The sequence below is a fragment of the Somniosus microcephalus genome, chromosome 22 (genome assembly GCF_052327205.1).
Source record: "Somniosus microcephalus isolate GS21.2 chromosome 22, FLI_Smic_1.0, whole genome shotgun sequence".
Lineage (NCBI taxonomy): Eukaryota > Metazoa > Chordata > Chondrichthyes > Squaliformes > Somniosidae > Somniosus > Somniosus microcephalus.
This window is the reverse complement of record NC_141008.1, coordinates 23859742-23882258: the sequence shown is the minus strand read 5'-3', so window position 1 is coordinate 23882258 and position 22517 is coordinate 23859742. Positions and strand designations below refer to the sequence as shown.

Genomic DNA, 22517 nt, shown 5'->3' with positions numbered 1-22517 from the left:
AAATAGACACATGGGAATATGATGTCGTGGTGATAACAGAGACCTGGCTCAAAAAAGGGCAGGATTGGGTACTAAATATTCCTGGTTATAAGGTGTGCAGGAAAGACAGGGAACAAAAGAAAGGAGGTGGGGTGGCAGTATTGGGTAAGGAGAATATTACAGTGCTGGAGAGACAGGATGTCCTGGAGGGTCAAGGACAGAATCTATCTGGTTAGAATGGAGAAACATTAGAGGTGCCATTACACTACTAGGTGTAATCTATAGACCGCCAACTAGTGGGAAGGAGATAGAGGAGCAAATTTGCAGGGAAATTACAGAGAGGTGCAAGAACTATAGAGTAGTGATAATGGAGGACTTCAACTATCCTAATATAGACTGGGTTAGTAATAGTGTAAAGGGCAGAGAGGAGGAAGAATTTCTGAAGTGTGTTCAGGAGAACTTTCTTGATCAGTACGTTTCTGTCCCGAGGAAGGAGGCATTGCTGGATCTGGTTCTGGGGAATGAGGTGGGTCAAGTAGAGCAAGTGTCAGTAGGGGAACATTTAGGGAACAGTGATCACAGTATCATAAGATTTAGATTAGCTATGGAAAAGGACAGGGCACAATCTAGAGTAAAAATACTTCATTGGAGGAAGGCCAATTTCAGTGGGTTGAGAACGGATCTGGCCCGGGTAAATGGGAATAAAGATTGGCAGGCAAAACTGTAATCGAACAATGGGCTGCCTTTAAAGAGGAGATGGTTCGGGTACAGTCGAGGTACATTCCCACGAGGGCGAACGGTAGAGCAACCAAAGCCAGAGCTCCCTGGATGATGAAAGAGATAGAGAGTAAAATGAAGCCGAAAAAGAGGGTGTATGACAGATATTAGGTTGAGAATAAAAGTGAGAACCAGGCTGAATATAGAAACTTCAGAAGGGGAGTGAAAAAGGAAATAAGAGGGGCAAACAGAGTATGAGAATAGATTGGCAGCTGACATGAAAGGGAATCCAAAAGTCTTCTATAGGCATAAAAATAGTAAACGGGTAGTAAGAGGAGGGGTGGGGCCGATTAGGAACCAAAATAGAGACCTACGCATGGAGGCAGAGGGCATGGCTGAGGTACTAAACGAGTACTTTGCATCTGTCTTTACCAAGGAAGAAGATGCTGCCAAAGCCATAGTGAAAGAGGAGGTAGTTGAGATACTGGATGGGATAAAAATTGATAAAGAGCATGTACTAGAAAGGCTGGCTGTACTTAAAGTAAATAAGTCACCAGAACCGGATGGGATGCATCCTAGGATGCTGAGGGAAGTAAAGTGGAAATTGCAGAGGTACTGGCCATAATCTTCCAATCCTCCTTAGATGCAGGGATGGTGCCAGAGGACTGCAAATGTTACATCCTTCTTCAGAAAAGTGTGTACGGATAAACCCAGCAACTACAGGCCAGTCAGTTTAACCTCAGTCGTGGGGAAGCTTTTAGAAACAAAAATCCAGGACAAAATTAACAGTCACTTGGACAAGTGTGGATTAATTAAGGAAAGCCGTTTGATAAAGTGCCACATCATAGGCTTGCCAGCAAAGTTGAAGCCCATGGAATAAAAGGGACAGTGGCAACGTGGATATGGAATTGGCTAAGTGACAGGAAACAGAGAGTAGTGGTGAACGGTTGTTATCGGACTGGAGGAAGGTATACAGTGGGGTTCCCCAGGGGTCGGTACTGGGACCACTGCTATTCTTGATGTATATTAATGACTTAGACTTGGGTGTACAGGGCACAATTTCAAAATTTGCAGATGACACAAAATTTGGAAGTATAGTGAACAGTGAGGAGGATAGGGGTAGACTTCAAGGACATAGACAGGCTGGTGGAATGATTGGACACGTGGCAGATTAAATTTAAGGCAGAAAAGTGAGAAGTGATACATTTTGGTAGGAAGAACGAGGAGAGGCAATATAAACTAAAGGGTACAATTCTAAAGGGGGTGCATGAACAGAGACACCTGTGAGTATATGTGCACAAATCGTCGAAGGTGGCAAGGCAGATTGAGAAAGCGGTTAAAAAAGCACACGGGATACTGGGCTTCATAAATAGAGGCATAGAGTACAAAAGCAAGGAAGTTATGAACCACCTTTATAAAACACTGGTCCAACCTCAATTGGAGTATTGTGTCCAATTCTGGGCACCACACTTTAGGAAGGATGTGAAGGCCTTGGAGAGGGTGCAGAAAAGATTTACGAGAATGGTTCCAGGAATGAGGGACTTCAGTTACGTGGATAGACTGGAGAAGCTGGGGTTGTTCTCCTTAGAGCAGAGAAGTTTGAGAGAAGATTTGATAGAGGTGTTCAAAATCATGAGGGGTCTAGACAGGATAGATAGAGAGAAACTGTTCAAATTGGCGGAAGGGTCGAGAATCAGAGGACACAGATTTAAAGTATTGGCAAAAGAACCAAAGGCGACATGAGGTAGAACTTTTTTACACAGCGAGTGGTTGGGATCTGGAATGCACTGCCTGAAAGGGTGGAGGAGGCAGACTCAATCATGGCTTTCAAAAATGAATTGGATAAGTACCTGAAGGAAAAACTTTGCAGGGCTACGGGGAAAAGGCAGGGGTGTGTGACTAGCCGACGTGCTCTTGCAGAGAGCCGGCACGGGCTCAATGGGCCGAATGGCCTTGTGTTGTAACCATTCTATGATTCTATTCTATTCTATGAATTCCCTTTTGCTTCCACCACCCTTTCAGACAGTGCATTCCAGATAATCATAACTCGCTGCATAAAAATTTTTCATCTTTTGCCAATCAAAGGTGCTACATAAATGGACGCTGCAATAGTTAAATGTGGGACTGATTTCCATATCTCTGGAATCACTGTGTAGGCCAAGTCTTCTAGTTTTCTGATACTATCCAGCTCCTGCAATGGCTTGGTGGGTCAAAGAACCACATCATGGGAACAGAGCCATTCAGAACAAGAGGATCACAACTTTGGCCGTCGGACTTTCTTAACCCAGTACAGTGGTGGATTGCATTCTGTGATAGAGAAACACCAACATAATAGACACACCGAGAACAAGCACCATCCAGGAAGAAAACTAAACCGTGCCATTTTATTCGCTTTATCAAGTTAGGTTCCATTGAATTGACGACGGGGTGGCTGAATTAACGACGGGATGGCTGAATTAACGACAGGATGGCTGAATTAATGACGGGATGGCTGAATTAACGACGGGATGGCTGAATTAACGACAGGATCATTGAATTAACAACAGGGTCACTGAATTAACAACAGGATCGCTGAATTATCAATGGGATCGCTGAATTAACAACAGGATCATTGAATTAACAACAGGATCACTGAATTAACAACAGGATCGCTGAATTATCAATGGGATCGCTGAATTAACAACAGGATCATTGAATTAACAACAGGATCGCTGCCGTCACCAAGCTTCGTTTTTGATGATCTCAACAATGACCCAAAAAATGAATGCAGCATCTCCCGAGGTAAGTGAATCGTGATGACGAGGTGTCGTACTTATGACGGGCTCATCCTAAATCTGAGTGATACCGAACTGCTGGGCAAGCCTCACACCCAAATCAATCACGTGTTCATCACACCAGCTGAAAGCAGAATACAACATGGATGATCATCACTTGCCCCGGTACGACAGCAGAATCTGCTGCACCACTGACACCATTAGCACTGAGTAATCCAAACTAATTGAGGCGAGTCTCCTGTTGGCTCGGTAAATGCACCACTTGATGTAGTAGTGAGTCCCATGGAATGGGAAGACCCCAGGTTCATTCCCCAATTTATGTTCCGTCATCCGATTTCAACCTTGCCAGTACTGAGGATGCTACATTTAGCTTCAATGCCCCTGGGCTCGGGGGAGGGGGGAATTGTCCAATATTCCCGGTGGAACAGGAGGACATCAGATCAGAACAGGTCCAGTCTCAGTATAAGCTGATACACCATTCTCCTCCACTGCCAATGTTCGGTGTCTAGGCTCAAACTAGGAGAATGACCACGTTGGCAAGCTGCCTCGGGACCCTGTCCCTGCAAAGGTCAACAACTTCAGGAAAGGGAGGGAGAAAACTGGGAAAAAAACTGATTGAACGCAGTTTCGAAGTAGAGGATAATTTTCTGTCGATCATTTATCTATAATAAAGTCCTGCATCTGCACGCACATCGTGTTGTCACACTTTTATTATATCTGGAGTAACATCTGTCACACCTAGAGTAATATCTGGTTACTGAAAGTGCTTAGAAATGTTTTTACAGTCATGTTTTTACTATCACACACCTTGCAGTCTTCCCAATGTCAAGCGCTATTGCTAAACACCAGTCTCAGTCTCCCAGCTGTATCTCGTAATTCCTCCAACCATTTAAGCTCCAATATTATTCTTTTGATTAATTGATTCTGATATTTACTTAATTCTTCGACTCCAAGGAATGCTTGCCAGCCTAGCCTAGGCACCCCGACATTATTTATTTAATTCATGATCTAGTTAATTTATATGCTTGAATATTTACTTAACTCCTTGGCTCTAATATTGTCTATTTGAATAAATCCTTGTCTGATGATATTCATTTAATTCTTCAGCTCCAGTAATATTTATTTAATTCATGGGATCTGTTATTAACCATATAAATCTATATACAGATATTATAAAAAATCGTGCAATTCCCACCCTTCTTGTTGTAAAGATTTGTTGTCATACTTTATTTCAACATTAACATTATCATGGGCAAATATTTATAATGGTAATTCTCCTATGTAAACGGCTACCCTCAACAACACTGTAGCTTCTGACCACGAGGACTCTAAAGCAACTCTGACAGCTTTGAGTCCCCACATCCTGTGACCTCTGATCCCACCATATCAATGACCCATTTTCCTGCCCAATTTAACTTGCTCCTAACTGGGAGATTTGCTTCCATCTTTCCTCAGGAGCACTGGAACGCGTGATACTGTACAGGATTAGCCGTTTAAGTGCCTTTAACTAAAAAAAAGCCCTTTTGTTCATAAAGAGCCTTTTATTTTTTATTTTTTTAAACTTACCTTTGCAGTCGGCAAATACCTGGTAATCACTCGTCACACTTGGAAAGTAAATAGGTGATGAAAGAAATGAAAATCAGTTCGTGGCCAGAAGGGTAAGAAGCAGTAACAGTGAAAGTAACAAGGCAGTATGAATTCACACGTGCCAGCTGCTCCATTCAGTTATTGATCTGTTGTGCCCACTGCTCCATTCATTTTTGATGTGTTGGTGTGCTATTTATTGATGTGCTATTTAGTGGTATACCATTTATTGATGTGTTGGTGTGCTATTTATTGATGTGCTATTTAGTGGTATACCATTTATTGATGTGTTGGTGTGCTATTTATTGATGTGCTATTTAGTGGTATACCATTTATTGATGTGTTGGTGTGCTATTTATTGATGTGCTATTTAGTGGTATACCATTTATTGATGTGTTGGTGTGCTATTTATTGATGTGTTGGTATGCTATTTATTGGTGGCTGCTGTTGCCTCAATTTATTGGTTTACCTGCCGCTCCATTAATTAATTTGCAGGTATGCCCTTTGCTCTTTGAATTTAATTCATTGGCGCCTACTGTTGCCTCAATTTATTGGTGTAAGTGCACACTATGCATTTATTAATTGGCTGCTGACCACTGTTGCATTAATTTAATAATTAACTGGGGCCCACTGCTGGCTTAATCTGCTGATGCCTGCTGCTCTATGAATTTAATAATTTGCTGGTGGCTACTTAGTGGTGCTGTAGTGCACATCGCTAGCCTGGTGTTATTGTCAGTGAGTTGTGATGCATGTGAGGTGCGTGATTTGGTTTCTGTGGGTTTAGCTTTCCAGTTGTGATTGTGTCAAATAAAAATCAACACATTTTGTTCTAATGCATGTTTTTTCTATTATATTTTTAACCTTCCTGTTATTGCAGAAGCAGCTTCAATCATCACACTTTGGGAATGTCAAGCTAAAACTTTCCAACATTATACAGGTCTTGACTCCAACATAAGAATTGTAGGGGGATCGATGAGTTTATTTAATTAACTGGCTCTGAACACATTAATCAAAGAATCTTACAGGACAGAAAGAGGCCATTTGTCCATCGTGCCTCTTTGAAAGAGCGATCCAATTGGTCCCTGCTCTTTTCCCATTGCCCTGCAAATGTTTTCTTTTCAAGTATATGTCCGATTCCCTTTTGACATCTGCACCATTCCAGACATGTGGTGGAGAATAAAATGGTAGATTTTGGTTCTTCGAAACAAGACCTGCTTCTGGAAACTGCTGTCTAGCCATGAGCAGAAGAGCATGTGTTGGGACAAAACCCAAACTGAAGAAGATGGATTGCATGCACGAGATCAGAGCACAGTGTAACTGGACGAAGAAGCTGAGCTATTGCTTTTTGTATCACAGCTGATCAAGGGCGGTAGTGAGTTGAATGACAAGTTTTCCACACAATTTTTTTTAAATGGCTGGCCCCTTGTTGGTCAAGAGATTCAGCTCTCAGTGACCAATCAGGAATCACCATCTCCCACAAACCAGTTACGAATGGGAGCGCAAACAGCTGCAGCTCAGAAAATCTTACAGGAAGCTACTGTATGACTTTTAGTGCATTCTCCTGTGTGGAAACTGTTCAAAAAGTTGCCAGTTTGCAACATATATTTAGCTAAATTATTTTCTCAACAATTTGCATCTCTACAACACTCCTTATGTGGAGAGACATCTCATCACTTTACAGAGTAAAGGACAAAAAGACTAAACAGGAGAAACAGAAGAAGGCTGGAGTGTGGGGCAATACACGGTGAAGGAGAAGAGTCTTGGCGAGGGCCTTTCAGACCACGGGAGGGAGGTGACAAGGCAGAAGTGTTGAGGGACAGAGATCCAGAGGACGAGGACACACTGGCTGATCATTTCTCAACTCTGTTTTTGCATCCCTGCAGCACACCTCCATTCTCTAGCCAAACCGATCCCAGCTGTCTGTTAATCCAGCCCCTAGAGTGTTTGCAAGGTGGGTCTTGGTTACTTGCCTTCCTCTCCTCGTGGGGAACTGCCTGGAGTCCTCTCAGACATTCCCATCAAGGTAGGTTTGATGAATAAAGACACACTGAAGCAACAAGATTAGCACACCCAAGTCCTGAACCAGACAGGGTGGGAGCATTGACGAAGATCATGGGACATCTTTATCATCTCACCGGCACTCAAACTTCAATCAGCAGCATGTTTTAAAGGGCCGGTGTTCTGTCTCAGCCCACCCAAGAGACGCCTGTACAGTAAGGAAACTCTGTGCACATTCACCATTAAAACTCATAGTTTTGCTTGAGGAGCCAGTAGAGTAGTAGCCACTAACCAGCTGGAAAATTCGTTCAATGTTAGGCAGATTGAAAGACAGAACATAGTTATTTTGAAACATGCTGATCAAAATTAATGTGCTGCTGAGTAGAAAAAGTGACAGGGAAAGTTGTGCTGGAGTGATCAGTCACAGGTGGATGCACCATAATAAATCACTGGTCCTAATTATGGCTCGAATTCTGATGTTTGTTTGGCTAAGAGTCGTACCACTGGTAGCCAGCGGATGGCGCCGTCTGCCTAGTCTTTACCTTGAACTGAACATTTAAAACATATGTACCCTAGTTTAACCTCTTCCGTTAAAGCAATTGCTGCCCTAGTGTTAATAATAGGGGTGAAATATATGGTCAATCGGAGCCGACGGCCTCACTCAGGGACAGAACAGGCTTGTTGCTAGAACTTCTCATCAGGTCTACTTGTTCTTATTTCTACAAGTCAACAGATTCAAATTTCTACCCTCACCAGGTACTCTGGCTCATTTAAGTAGCCCCTCCGTAAACTTATCCTCATTATCTATTTTCACAATGTGAATGAAGAAAAGCAGTGGGTTTAAAAGGTTAATACGAGAAAACATCAAGGAGAAGAAAATGCCTATCAGGTTATCCAGTCCATCCCTCACCCAGCCCACTGGGCATGCAGCCCAGAATCCAGCAAGCCGCTCACCCAACCTCCAGAATATCACCCCTACAAGTCTTCTCATTTCAGCTTCTGGCCATTTCTACCCTTTCCTGACCAGGTACAGCTCCAGCAGATGTGCTCAGTTTCGCAGAAAACTACTGAAAGCTGACACAGCTCCAAAAAACTCAAACAGTCCTGAAAATTGCTTATGACATGAAAACAGGTAATTACACTGAAAGTGCAATGGGACACAGGCTAGTTACAACTTTGACAAGTACAAAAACTCCAGGTTGCAGCAGTGACGATGTCACAATTTCAGGTTCATATGCTGCATATTCTCTTGGGTTCAGTGATACTGATCATTCCTTTACGAAGGCCTCGATGTTCCTATGATCCGGAGTGCAATGAGTTTTGCCAGACATCTATTACTACCCAGAGATCTCAACAGAGAATCCTTACTTTGTGCATGGGCCACTGGAGTAGAATACATGCAACTACACGAATTCTCCTCTCTGTGGAAGGCAGATGAAAATAGCATGGTGTGGAGAGGAGGCACAGCTTCAAACTATCAGCTGGTTTATTTATACAAAATACAGGAAACTTTCGTTTAACCGGAGGTTAAAAGTCCGGAAAGCACTATCTACCGGCAAAATTCAGGAGCCGTTTCCTATAAGTTTTTTTACTTCTCGTTGCTTTTTCCCCCCCCCCAGTCAGGCTCTGCAAGGTCAAGTTGAAGCTGTTGCTTAGCTACAGAGACGCTTTTAAGCTGCGGCCGACTGTTTTGAAGCGGTTGCTAAGCAACAGGGTTTGTTGATTCACACGGAGCTGAAAAGCTCCGTATGTTTTAACATTAGCGCTGGTTCATACGGCAGTTTTGATGGTACGGCACCAGCTCGGTCCCGTCAGTGCCGGATACCAGAAAGTTTCCTGTACATGAATGAACAGCACAATTTTTAACATTGTGTTAAAACAGCTTAGCCCCCTCCCCGGCACTCTGGGAACCTCTGACTGAGATGGAGGGCTTCAAGCTGTCCAACATAGTTATAGCCCTCAGGTGAATGTCTACCCTTTGAGGTGTGAGCAGAAGGCCAATCAACACCTGCCTTAACCAAGACCCTGGCTGTGGCAATAGAACAGAACGGCGACAGGACCCTCCATACAGCCACCTTCTCACAATGATTGTATAGAGCAACCAGACTTTCACCAAGTCTACAGCAAATCACTGCTGTCGATGCAAGTTCCAGGTCGCAAGCTTTGGGAATTAACCCCTTATAAGCTGAATCTGGCATTATAGAACTAACTTAAAACAAAATCAGCTCGGGTAACATAGGCAAAATCCAGTTTTCTCTCAGCAGATTTAGAAATTTCTCAAGGCAAATGTGGATTGAAATTATGAGGTTCATTTTCCATGGGGTCTGGGGTATCTCCCCCTCACCCAAAGAAATCTAGAGACTTGATACTTTATTTGACACGTTTTCCATCATTTTGGAGCTTACTATAATTCTGCTTTTCAAAACAAAATGACCACTGGAGGGGTTAATTGTGGAAAGGATATTTTAAAGATGATACAGGAACACATTACAAGGTGCAGCTGAGTTCTGATTTTTTGGTATCAAATATAAGTCAAGATATAATGAGGATAACAGTACTCTCGTCTATACACCAACATAACACACCACAGCAGTATCTTTATATACCAATAAAAAGCTGGCATTTCTATAGCACCTTTCACGACCTCAGGACGTCCCAAAGCGCTTTACAGCCAATGAAGTACTTTTGAAGTGTGGTTACTGTTGTAATGTAGCAATAGCACATTGAACGGAGCATACATAATATTTATATTAGACAATCCGATATGAAGAACTGGTGCGTGATGCTGGGACTGGTGCTACTCATGCACTGTTGGCGCTCTGGCTCTTATGTGCTGTTAAACCCAGATAACCTTTTACAATTAAGGGCAACCAAAGTAGAGACTTTCAACTTCCCACGAAGCAGCCTCTGCTTTAAGTATTTTGTGGTGCCCAAGATAGGCAAAGCTTTCAAAAGCTTTGACTTCTTCCTTGACCCAAGGATCTAAATAAGCATCAAGTGCTGCAGTTTCAAAATGATCTGCCCTGGAACAGTCACCTTGTTCCCTCAAATTTTTTTTCGTGCACGGTTCCTTTAAATGTACGCTATCTTCCAGCAGCAATAGCTTGTGAGCAGCCTGCGTGGGACCTCCCGATCGATGCGCAGGGGCACGCGCACCTTAGGGGCAACATTGTTTGCGACTAAAGTAGCTTCCAAACCAAGTGCGTGCAGGTTACATACGTGGGAGCTCAGGGAGGAATCCGAGGCGTTCTGTAAAGAACAGTAATAGTTGTCACAGATCTCACTGCGGCCGACAATTGTTCAAGAGTTTGGACTTTCTTTTCTCGTTTTAAACAGGCAGACCATTTCAGCTATTGTGTAAAGTCGGTCTTTCTGTTTTATGTCTTGCTGTGTCTTTTTGCAGCTTATTTCACTTATAACTAAACTAGTGTTTTTTTAAGCCCGAATGCAGTGGGCGAGTGATGTGGCATTTTCTGCCTTCTAATATGGCAGGAGGTTGAGGTGGACATCCTAGGTGTTCAACAAATGATTCAGGGTTCATTGTTAGACCTGGGATACACTAATGCATTGACAGCATAGGGTACAGACCCAGGTTTCCGTTCACAGCAGATGCTTATGAAAGCTGCTGTCTAGCTGTGAAAACGAAGAAAAGTGTTGGGCACAAGCCCAACCTGTAACAATCTTATCACTATGCGTAGTAAGCCTCTACGGAGCCGCAGACTGAATATCTCTCTATAATCCCCATTTGTCCACTCTACCACTAAACTCTTTCATACAACATGCCACCCCGAATTTCCTTAGCAACAACCACAAGTGTTCACAAAATGCCTCTGTGGTGGATGCTCACATCAGGAAGTGAGACGTGTATACCTTTATTCAGAGGGTTGGCTCCGTCACCATAGATTGAGATCACAACCCTCAGCTTCATCTACTGGAGATTTGATCTACTTCTCAAACAGAATTTGACACTGTCCTCAACTACACCAGGGTTTGTCTGCGCTACAAATAGGCAGAACTGATTCAAGAGGTTTGGGCTCCGCTCCAACTGTAGTGGTCAAGCATCAAAAAGGAGTGGGTTGTTATTCTAGGGGAGTTCAAGGCATGAATTCCCTGTGGAAAATTCAGAAATTTACATGCAAGTTAAAATGCAAGGATAATAAATAAATGGGCCATAAAAATAAACAGGCAGTAATAACAGGATTAGTTCCACTTCAGCAGATAGGCAAATTTATCAGGTCATTCTTTGGTATTCACTTGACCGCTTCACCTCAGCGCATCAGAATGATAATCCACTCTCCAGCCTTGTATCCCAGTCCAAATCCTCTTTCCCCTCTGACTCCAGATTACTGTTCACTCCCCGCTCTCTCTGCTTCACTATCAGAGGCTCTTTTTTCTGTCATTACATCCCTACTCGCTGGAGTTATCTCCCAAAACCATTTTATCTCGCTATTTTCCTACCTACCTTCAAAAGCCTCTGAAAAATCTATCCTTTCAGCCATGAGGAGACACGAGGCATGACTGAAAGGATAGATTTTCCTTCTCTGTGCTCACGTCTCCACCTTGTTAAGTTGCTCGGAGACATGACGAGCCCTATATAAATTACTGTTGCCCATTCTCACTAATTGTGGGGTTGCTTCCCGTCAAACAGTACAGGCTACAAGAAATGCTGCAGTTGAGCTAATTGTAGATGGAGGTGATAAGTCTGGTAAATTTGAGAGTTTACATCGAGATAGTCAAACTGCTGAAGTCGTGCGTTGGCTTGCACGGTTTCACAAATAGGTGCTTGCATTTCCTACAATATCCCCCGTTGATTAATCCCCCATATCCACATTCCGAAGCCACCCATTCTTATCAATTGGATTTGGCAAACTGCAACTTTTTACTTAAAAGCATTTACTCCAGAAAGAGTCTATTTAAAAAAATGATTTAATACCTCCCACTGGGTTAATAGAGTACAATCGCAAAGTGTTCGTGCCTTGAAAGAAATATGAATGCCAGTCAAACATGTAGCCTCTGCTTAATCCCAGAGGCCTGTGGTGCATGGGCTGCCATTGAAAAAAAATGAGGTAAGAAGTAGATGTTACCTATCAACGAGTCCTACGAGTACTGATGTTGTATCTGGTGTATACAGAGACGTTGTGGTGCTTTGATTTAGCTGTTAAGAGTTGTAACTCCTTTTGTATAATAGGATACTCTTCCTCTTGTTAAAATTAAATGCCACTGTCTAATGCAAATACACTGAAAACACACAGCTTTAAACTTTTTGAAAAAATCATGAAGGGTTTGATTTTAAAACGTTGACATATTGGCACAGTTAATTTAAGTATATTTAACAGGTCTACAAGGAAACTCTGACAACAGGGGAAAGTTGATCATTGCCAATCGCTTACATCTCACTCAAATAAATGTACAGTACCATGATTGTGTCCAATGTCAGGGTTTGTAACACCAGGGCTGGTGGGGGGCAGTACACACTTGCTTTCAGGCAGAGTAGTAGCGAGACACTGAGTAATTCTTAGCTCAGACACAGCGGCCCCGATTTCCCCCCAGCCGTCGGGCAGGGTTTCAGGCGGGCGGGGGTTGAAAATCCCGACATTGGGGGTCCCGACACCAACCCGCCCAAAGCCCCGCCCCACATAAGTTTCGGGGGCGGCAGGTACCCGCCCCGCACTGGGTCCCGCCGAAACCAGGCGGGAAGGGATTAGTGCCAATTAACTGCCTGTTAACAGATAGTTAACAGGCAGTTTTTAGCTTAATCCCTATTTTGAGGGGTTTCGTGTGGGTTTCCCGATGGCTCCAAACCACGCCAGGTTGGAGCAGGCGGGCCGTCGGGTTGAAGGAGTTGGAGGGGTCGCGATGTTGGCGCTCAGGTGAGTGATGGGTGCATGAGTGTAAAGGTAAGTGTGTTTGGTGTGTCTAAAGTGTGTAAAGAACTTTTACTTACCTGTACTTACCTTCACAGCCTTTCTTCCTGTAGCCGTCGGGAGCGCATCATTCAGCCGGAACTGAAAGCTGAACGCTGCGATCTGTCAAAAGTGACAGCCTTCAGCTTTGAGTGCCGGTAAGAGTTCTAACTGAGTCTGTGCAGAATGACTCATGTCAGAACTCAGAGTGTCAGTGTTTCACAGCCTCAAGCAGCTGTGAAACACTGATATTTCATCTGTCAAGAACTCTTGACAGATGAAATTTCAGTCTGTGACGTCACCTGTTGCCGGGTGGCCCTTAATTGGCCTGCTGAGCCCGCTGGGCGAGCTCAACAAGGTCAATCAAGGGAAAATCGCGCGGATTGGCCAGACGGGAAGTAGGCGGGTCAAAAACCCGAAAGGGGAAGTCCTGCCTTCTTCCCGACAGGTTCGGGAAAATCTACCCCAGCAACTCCCGAGATAGCTGGAGAAGCCTGTTTAAACAGAGAACATTGCCAGGATACAACCTACATACACAAACTTGCGGAAATATTTGATGAAATGCGAGTTAACGAGTTATGGGTTAAAACAGGCAAGAAAAAGAACTAGGAATACCTTGCCAACTCAGTGAGAAACAGATGCAAAATGAAACGCCTCAAAACCTCATTATTGAAAGAAACATGAATTAATTCTGGTTGATGAGTACTTGTTGCAGGAGCCTCAACCAGATGTGGTGAGGAGAGATAGTTTGAAATAGAATAAAGATTCCAAATGGTAAAAGTTGATCCAAATTATCAGTCAGTAAAAGCACGTCTCAGAACTTGTACCTGTTGAGATTGTACTTGATACGATGAGACCAAAACACACAGCCATCGATCCTCAGTTTCTGAGAGAAACTAATAAATAGAGATACTCAGAGATTCCAGCATATCAGTCACTTATGTCAATCAGGGCTCTTTGCAACAGGCCTGTAAACATGGCAAAACCTCATCCTCTTCCCTCCGACAACTCCCAACTGTTCTGCCAAGCACGGAAACCATGCAACACAGCAACCTATGCGCGGAAGGCCCGTGTGGCATTTTGACCACCAAAGAGCATGGAGAGTTTAAATGTCATGCTGACCATTGCTGGTAAGCAGACAGTGGGTCCAAAACAAAGTCATCGGTACCTGTACTTCACTCAGGTGAGGAAAGTCGGAGTGTCAACCCAGGCACCGCCTCGGGCCCATCCAGCCTCGCTAAGTTTGGCAACGCCTGTACTAATTCCAGCAGGGGCACAGAGATCCAGCTCTCTGCACCAGTGAAGGCAAAGCCACACCAAACAAACAGCTGCCGCGGGCCAGCACTTTACTTGTCAGCTGTGGCTCATTTGGTCGCACTCTTGCCTCGGAGTCAGAAGGTTGTGGGTTCAGGTCCCACTCCAGGGACTTGAGGACATAATATAGGCTGACACATCCGTGCAGTACTGAGGGAGTGCTGCACTGACGAAGTTGCTGTCTTTCGGTTGAAACTTTAAGCCGCGGCCCCGTCTAACCTCTCAGGTGGACATAAAAGATCCTATGGCACTATTCGAAGAGCTGGGGAATTCTCCCAGTGTCCTGGCCAACCTTTATCCCGGAACCAATACCTAAAACAGATGATCTGGTCATTTATTGCTGTTGTGGGAGCTTGCTGTGTGCAAATTGGTTGCCGCATTTCCTACATTACAATAGTGACTAGACTTCAGAGGTACTTCATTGGTTGTACAGCACTTTGGGACATCTGGAGGTCATAAAGGTCATATGAATGCAAGTCTTTCTTTTACTCTACCTGTGGGCAGACTGAGCATTCAGTCAACCTGTACAAGGTGCCAGCACAGTTTTTATACTAATTGCCCACACAAACCTACCCAAACCCTGTATGTGACTTGAAAGCAACTGCTTATGTGTAATCTTGCACATGTGCAGTTGCTTGAATGTTGCGGCAGCGTGGCTCATGTTATAAACCTATCACCATGCCCAGTGAACGCTCACTTCGACCGTGCTGTACATCAGGCTGGCATTCTAAAGTGACCTACCTTCCGCAGCAGATCCGCGTGGTTCTGAACTAGTTCGGTGTACTTTTCCTTTAATTTTGTGTATCTTTGTTCATTGGCTTGAGCTTTTCCTGGGAGATGAAAAGAAGAAAAACAAAATTGTCCCATCTAAAATGTGTCACTGAGGTTAACATTTTTGAAGCATCAAAATACTGAAATTTCATCGATTAAGCGAGCTCAAACCCGACTGCTCGACTAGCAGTGGTACGGAGTCCCACAGACCAGGGAGGTCTCCGGTTCCATCCTCACTGAGCTCAGCTGTTTGATCTCAGCCAGGCAGCAGCAGGTGAACTACAATTTGCCTCAGTGCCACTGGGGTTGAGAAAGAAGTACAATCATCCACTCCGAGAATCAGTGGCCCCTGCTGGAAAGTTTGCTTGTGTGGATGACGGGGGGGGGTGTGGGAGGGGGGAGAGGCGGAGCAAGGATATGGCAGCGATGCCTTCCGTGGTTGAATAGCCAATTATACTCATTGCCTAGTCACACCATATCGGCACAGTAACTGCTGTCAGGAGTGAAAGGGAAAATAGGTGAAGTGGGTTCTGTCACACCCCAGGCTCCTAGTGCTGTGGAATCCTTTCCTTCCCTAAAATTTTAGATCCTAATCAAAAATGACAACACAAGAGATGGGTTAGGGATCAGATTGACCCCTGGTGATGAAGTTCTGGGATCTGATTGGCTGAACAGACAGATTGAAGGTACAGTAGCCTCTGGGATCCAATTGGTTGTAGTTACGGAATGGGTTGGTTGAAGGGACAGTGATCCCTGGTTGACTGGGTTAAGACTCACTAAATTCACACTGACACAGGATTTTTAATGATAATCATTACATATACAGGATGCACAGCAGCAAGATGCAATCACCATATGCATATGCCAGTCGACAATCTTTCCCCTTCTCCTATGTAAATGTGGAACTTACTTTCGATCTCCGTGAGGCTCCTCTGGGCTTTCTCTGTGTCATCTCGTCTTTTCTTCACCTCCTCGAGTTCAGCCTTCACAAACTCGTTCTCATCCAACGCCTGCTGCTTCAGGTGTTGCTGCTCAGCCAGCTCCGCCTCCAACTCGCTGATTCGTCCCCTCAGCTGGGAGATCAGGCGCTTGCTCTGGAACAAGCGCAAGGAGCACCGTGAGACTTGAAACTCACCCATTTTCAATATGGAGAAACTAAGGCTCAGTGCAAGACACCACGGGATGAAAGCAATATTAGAGAAGAGGTCAATCTTCATGTGATTACGCTCTTGGGAAGCACCCGGAGATATTTTCCTATGTTAAAGGCATGCTGTTGTTGAGATAAATCAGTAAATGACAATAAGTTAATGTTAAATTTGTGTTTTAAAAGTCTATAGGTTGTAAGAGGAAGGGGTGACAGCTTTGAGGAAAGAATGAGTTAGAGTAGGGAATGAACGATGAGTCTTCAATACAGTAATAATTCAGGGAGGGGAAACAGCATGTAGGACTGGGTATTTGCAGCTTAGGAGGAACAAGAAAAGTTCAGACGAGCACTGACCACAGTAGTGTTAATAAAGTAAGGAGAGGAAGAAGCTTTCAATACAGAGAGAGAGAAAAGACACACACAAGTTGAAGGCCAGACTTGAAGGAATCACCGGTCAGAGACACCACTTCTTGAATTCATCACCTCCACTTTCCACCTGCCACCCAAACCAACTTTGCACACTTGCTGCCTAGACAGGATCGGCACTGGTCCCCTGGGAAAACTAGAGCATTTACGCAGTGAATCATGTCAGTCTCACAAGTGACCAAGGGTCATAATATTTCACCACACTGCTGTCACCAGGCTCACTTGGTGCATTGCTAAGTACACACTATCTGGAAAAACCTCAGCATAAAGCCAACTCACACGTGTAATACTTCATCTGGAATTGCTGCAATAGTGTCAGGCCTGTAACACCAGTACTTCACCTTGTCAGATGAAGCTGTTGGCGATAATAGCAGTCGATTGCGTAGTGCATTTGTATGACATTCCTCGGTTTATTACTATCAACCCAAGCACCCCACCCACCCGCCCCTTCAACCACCGTCTGCCCCACCTGTGACAGAGACTGTAGGTCCTGCATTGGGCTCATCAGTCACCTGCGAACTCATTTTTAATGTGGAAGCAAGTCATCCTCGGTTCCGAGGGACTGCCCAAGAAGAAGAAAACTTAACAGAGCCACTAACTGGCTTGTATTGAATGGTTAATGGGTCTATTAAAATAGTAGACAGAGGAACGTCATAAAAATAATTGACCACGATTATTTACACAATAATTTCTAGCCTTTGGGCTCAAAATGCTCTCTCCAGACGTAGCCCATGTTTGGATAGACAAACCCTATAATTGTACTGCTGAAAGCTTTCCACAGTTCAAGTGGACACGGTATGAAAACTGTACTGAAATCCTAATGACATCATTATAGTGGGAGGCAGTCAACCTGACTGATTACAGCAGCTTCCAGGAACCAACAGAGCCCTCTCTGTACATAGGTTCATTTATGTTTTAAAAGAAAACAAAATGTGCTTGAAACAATCTCAAGCCAGCTCTTGGTTCACCAAGTCTCAGCACAAAACTGTATTATTTAGCTGAAATTAGCACTGCATTGGCAATGAGGGCAGCAGGTGGGGGAAATGGAGATGTCATACTAGAAACACACATTACAGGCGTCAATGTGTGGAGTCTGTCAAGCAGATGAATTCCTTTCAGCGATATCCATTCAACTTCACATAATGGATATCCTTGCTGGCCTTGTAAACAGAGTTATTCTTTTACGCGATTTTTCTTTCTTAAATTGGTTACAAGGTTGTTTAGATAGAAAGAAAAACCTTTCATTTAAGTAACGCTTTTTCAGATCTCAGAAATGTTCCAAAACGGTTCCCAAACAAAGAATTACTTCAAATTGCAGTCACTGTTGTTCCACAGGCAAATGTAGCAGCCAACTTGCCCAAAGCAAGGTCCCACAGAGAGCAATGAGATGAAAGGCATTTCCAACAGGGCTGCAATCAACAGACAGCAGAACTACATGGCCAAAACAGCAGAATACAAGCCGGAGGAAGTAGGGACCAAACTGTAGTGTGCTCTGGTCAGACGAGTAATGTCCAGTTCTGGCTGCAGTTTCCCAGGCCCAGGAATGCAAGAGGAACAAATCAGTTACGTGGAGAGACTCGAGAAGCTGGGGTTGTTCACCTTAGAGCAGAAAAGGTTAAGGGGAGATTTAACAGAGGCATTTAAAATCATGAAGGGTTTTGATACAGTAATTAAGGAGGACCTGTTTCCACTGGCAGAAGGACTGGTAACCAGAGGACACATATTTAAGGTAACTGGCAAAAGGGTCAGAGGTGAGACGAGGAGAATGTTTTTTACGCAGTGATTGTTGTGATCTGGAATGCGCTGCCTGAAAGAGCGGTGGAAGCAGATTCAATGGCAATTTTCAAAAGGGAATTGGATAAATACTTGAAGGGGAGACATTTGCAGGGCTATGGGGAAAGAGCAGGGGAATGGGACTAATTGGTTAGCTCTTTTACAGGCATGATGGGCCAAATGGCCTCCTACTGTGCTGTAAGATTCGACGGTAATGGGAAATGGCGACTTCATTTGGTAAAGATTAAGTTGGACAGCCTGTCTAATTGCTATTTGTCTGCATTGCATGTCCATTTTTTGTCAGATTCCTTTCATTTGTTTTTGGTCGTCAGTCAAGTATATGCAGTCAGCTGTACAGTGGAATCATGTTCAAATCATCACTGCTTGCGGTGATCAGTGATTTGCACTGATCAAAATCTGCAGTCTAAAACCAGAATGCGTCTGATACTATGTTGTCACAATCGTTTACAGTGACCTGTGCAGCTTGCTGACAATGATCATTTTAGTGGCAGTTGTTGAATGGCAAGTGTGGTGTATGTAACCTGTTCCACCTTAAGAGAACTACCTTAAGAGATGTACTACTTTCTCTTGGCTGCTGTATACTGTAACACCGGTGGTGACCACACCGGTATATAAGTGTTGTGTAGGGATTTGCTGGGCAGTTCAGCCCTGACCTCCGAATAGTAAAGACCTATTAAAGTTATTCTTGTGGTCTGTGTCCAGTGATTTATAATAAGCTTAACTGGGACACACAGACTTAACAGTGGCGACGAGTCCGATCTTACCGTGCGGCAGTTTTACATCCAAGGCAGCTTCGTCCTCAGAACGGGCGTCGAGAAGAGGCATCCGCCCTCATCATCCTGCTGAGCACCATCGCACGGGAGGCATCGAGAACCCGGGTTAAAAAGAAAATTCTGACCACGAAGCCCTCCATCAGCGACAGGCAGTGATCATCCCTTCTACCACGGTGGTGGGTAAGCCGATCAGCGACACGAGCAGAAAGTCGGCCGCGTTGACTGTGGAGTGGGGGAGGGAAAACGGAGGAAAAAGGGCGGAGAACTCGACCACGGCCGGTAAAAAGGGCCGGGCTGCAATCGAGGCCGAGAGGCGCAGCGACTGGGGCAGCTTAAGGCACGAGAGCCACGGAGAACTCAAACGCAGCCAGTGTAAAGGACCGGGCTGCAAGCGGGGCTGCGAGGCAAAGCAGCGTCGGGGAATTGAGAACCGCTGGGGAGGCGAGAACGGCAGCAGCACGGCAATCGCCATTGCAGCCAGCGGGGGAAGAAGGCAAACGCGGGAATCCGCCATTGTAGTCGGCGGGGGAAGAAGACGAGCGCGGGAAAGACCGCCAAGCGCGGGAAGCCGCCATTTTAGTAGGCGGGGGAAGAAGACAAGCGCGGGAAGCCGCTATTTTGAGAAAAAGAAAAATTTAAAAAACTTGCAAGGATGCCTAAACATGGGAACATTAATACCTTTGATAGCGATATCGAAGATTGGACCACGTATGTAGAACGCATGGAAGTTTATTGTAAAGCAAATAAGGTACCAGATGATGAGAAAGCACTAACCTTATTAAGCTCAATGGGTGCGAAGACATACGGGCTATTGAAGCACCTTCTATCACCAAATAAACCGGTGGATCAGACTTTTGCGAATATTGTTACTATCCTGAAAAATCATTTAAACCCCACGCCGCTGATGATAGCGGAACGATTTAAATTTTACAGAAGAACGCAGCTGAAAGACGAAAGCAACGCTGAATTTTTAATTGAACTGCGTAAGCTAGCAAAGCACTGTCAGTTTGGAACAGGACTAGCAGATGCGCTGAGAGATAAATTTGTGTGTGGATTGTTAAAAGAAGGAACACAAAAGCAACTGCTTGAGGAGAATGATCTTACGCTTGATAAAGCTGTCACTATTGCAGCATCGCACAAAGCCGCAGCGAGAGGCACGGCGGAAATGCAGCTACGGTCACCGGAATTCAGCACCAATCAAATGGTCTTGGGTACAGTAAAATGTTATCGTTGTGGAAAGACAACGCACGATCAGAACCAGTGCTGGTTCAAAAATCAGGAATGCAGAAAATGTGGCAGGCTTGGTCACATAGCTAAAGTATGCCGGTCAGGAAAGAAGACCAGCAACAAAAAGTCACCGCAGGAAAAGTACAGAAAGGTACACAAGGTGACAGAGAACAGTTCGAACGAACAGAAGTCAGATTCAGACTCCAGCAGTAATGAACTGGGTAGTCTAAGAGTACACAATGTTGGTAAGGAAGCAGACCTCCAAACAATTTGGGTCACACTTCAGATAGCAGGAGTCCAAGTGAAGATGGAATTGGACACTGGATCGGCATTGACGGTCATGAATAAGATTACAAAAGGTTATTCCCACATATTCCCCTACGGGATACGGAGATTGTATTGAAAACATACACGGGGCAAAGAGTATACCCCATCGGGAAGATAGAGGTAAAGGTGGTCCACAAGGGCAAAGAAAGCCGAGGAATGGACTTATATGTGCTACCTGAGGGAGGTCCACCACTACTGGGACGGGAGTAGATTAGGAAAATAAATATGGACTGGCATTCCTTAAAAGCACTAACGGTAGATTCCGGTAAAAAAGATGTCAAACCTAAACGATTGTCCAGAATATTGGACGATGCTAAAGAGGTGTTCCAACAGGTACTGGGAACACAGAGGAATTACGGCAAACATCAAGGTTGAAGAACATGCAAACCCGAAATTTTTCAAAGCCTTATGCGATACGACCTGCTGTGGAAGCTGAGCTGGAAGGGCTAGAACGTTCAGGAGTACTGTCTAAGGTAGACTGGAGTGAGCGGGCCACGCCCATTGTTCCCGTCATGAAGCGTTCATCGAGCAACAAGCCGGGGGAACCGGGGAAGGTTCGCATCTGTGGAGATTTCAAGATCACTGTTAATCCGGTGCTTCACACGGTGCAGTATCCGCTTCCGCGGATTGAGGATATCTTCGCTTCGTTGTCTGGCGGGAAACACTTCACCAAGATAGACCTGGCGCAGGCGTACTTACAGATGGAAGTTGAGGAAGAGTCACGCCAGTATCTCACGATCAACACGCATAGAGGCTTGTACCGGTATAATAGACTGGTTTTTGGAGTGGCATCGGCTCCAGCAATTTGGCAGAGAGCCATGGAGCAGGTATTACAGGGAATTCCAGGCACACAATGTTACCTGGACGATACTCTGATTACAGGAGATGATGACGAGGAACACCTTGCAAATTTGGAACTGGTGCTCACCAGATTGAAAGAATATGGACTTCGAGTTAATCGCCAGAAATGTGAGTTCTTTCAGAAGCGGGTCTCGTACTGTGGTCATGTCATTGACCAGGAGGGGCTTCATAAGTCTCCTGACAAGATCGAAGCTGTTGTGAAGGCTCCCGCTCCGGATAATGTATCCCAGTTGAGGTCGTTCCTAGGGTTGATTAACTATTACTATAAGTTTCTGCCAAATTTATCCACGGTGCTGCACCCGCTGAACGCTCTTTTGCAGAAGGGAGTACCATGGAAGTGGAGCGAGGACTGTAAGAGGGCCTTTCGCAAAAGCAAGGCATTGATCACCTCAGAGGAAGTGTTGGCTCACTTCAACCCAACACTGCCTATTCGTTTGGCTTGTGATGCTTCTCCATATGGTATTGGGGCAGTACTCTCACACAAGTTGGCAAATGGCCTGGAGAGGCCAGTTGCGTTCGCATCCAGATCATTGACCTCCGCTGAGCGCAACTATGCTCAGATAGATAGGGAGGCTCTCAGCCTTGTGTGGGGAGTAAAGAAGTTTAATCATTACCTGCAGGGCCAAAAGTTTACGCTTCTGACAGACCACCAGCCGTTGGTATCCATTTTTAACCCTAAGAAGGGTGTTTCGGTGATGACAGCACAGAGACCCCAGAGATGGTCCCTTTTCCTAGGGGCACATCAATATCAGATTGAATTCAAAGGTACAAAGCAGCATGGTAATGCTGATGGGCTGTCGCGCCTGCCACTACCTACAGAGGAGGAGGCACCGACGGTTGACCCTGTTGAGTTATTTCACTCGACCATCAACGAATGTTTACCAGTCACCAATGCAAGTATTGAAAGAGGAACCAGGAACGACCC

The 22517-nt window shown here is 44.8% G+C and overlaps 1 protein-coding gene across 5 annotated transcripts in view; it reads right to left on the bottom strand.

Annotated features, from left to right (window-relative positions):
- Window positions 1-22517, bottom strand: part of hip1 (huntingtin interacting protein 1) — a 279248-nt gene that overhangs the window by 46450 nt on the left and 210281 nt on the right. For all 5 annotated transcript variants that reach the window (XR_015073207.1, XM_085964331.1, XM_085964332.1 and 2 more), the window contains 2 exons: window positions 15951-16134; window positions 15011-15099 (listed from right to left, as the gene is read on the bottom strand). Coding sequence is in view for 4 of the 5 variants with exons in the window: in XM_085964331.1 (XP_085820457.1) it covers window positions 15011-15099; window positions 15951-16134 (273 nt within the window). In the remaining variant the exon portion in view is untranslated. The remainder of the gene's footprint in view (window positions 1-15010; window positions 15100-15950; window positions 16135-22517) is intronic.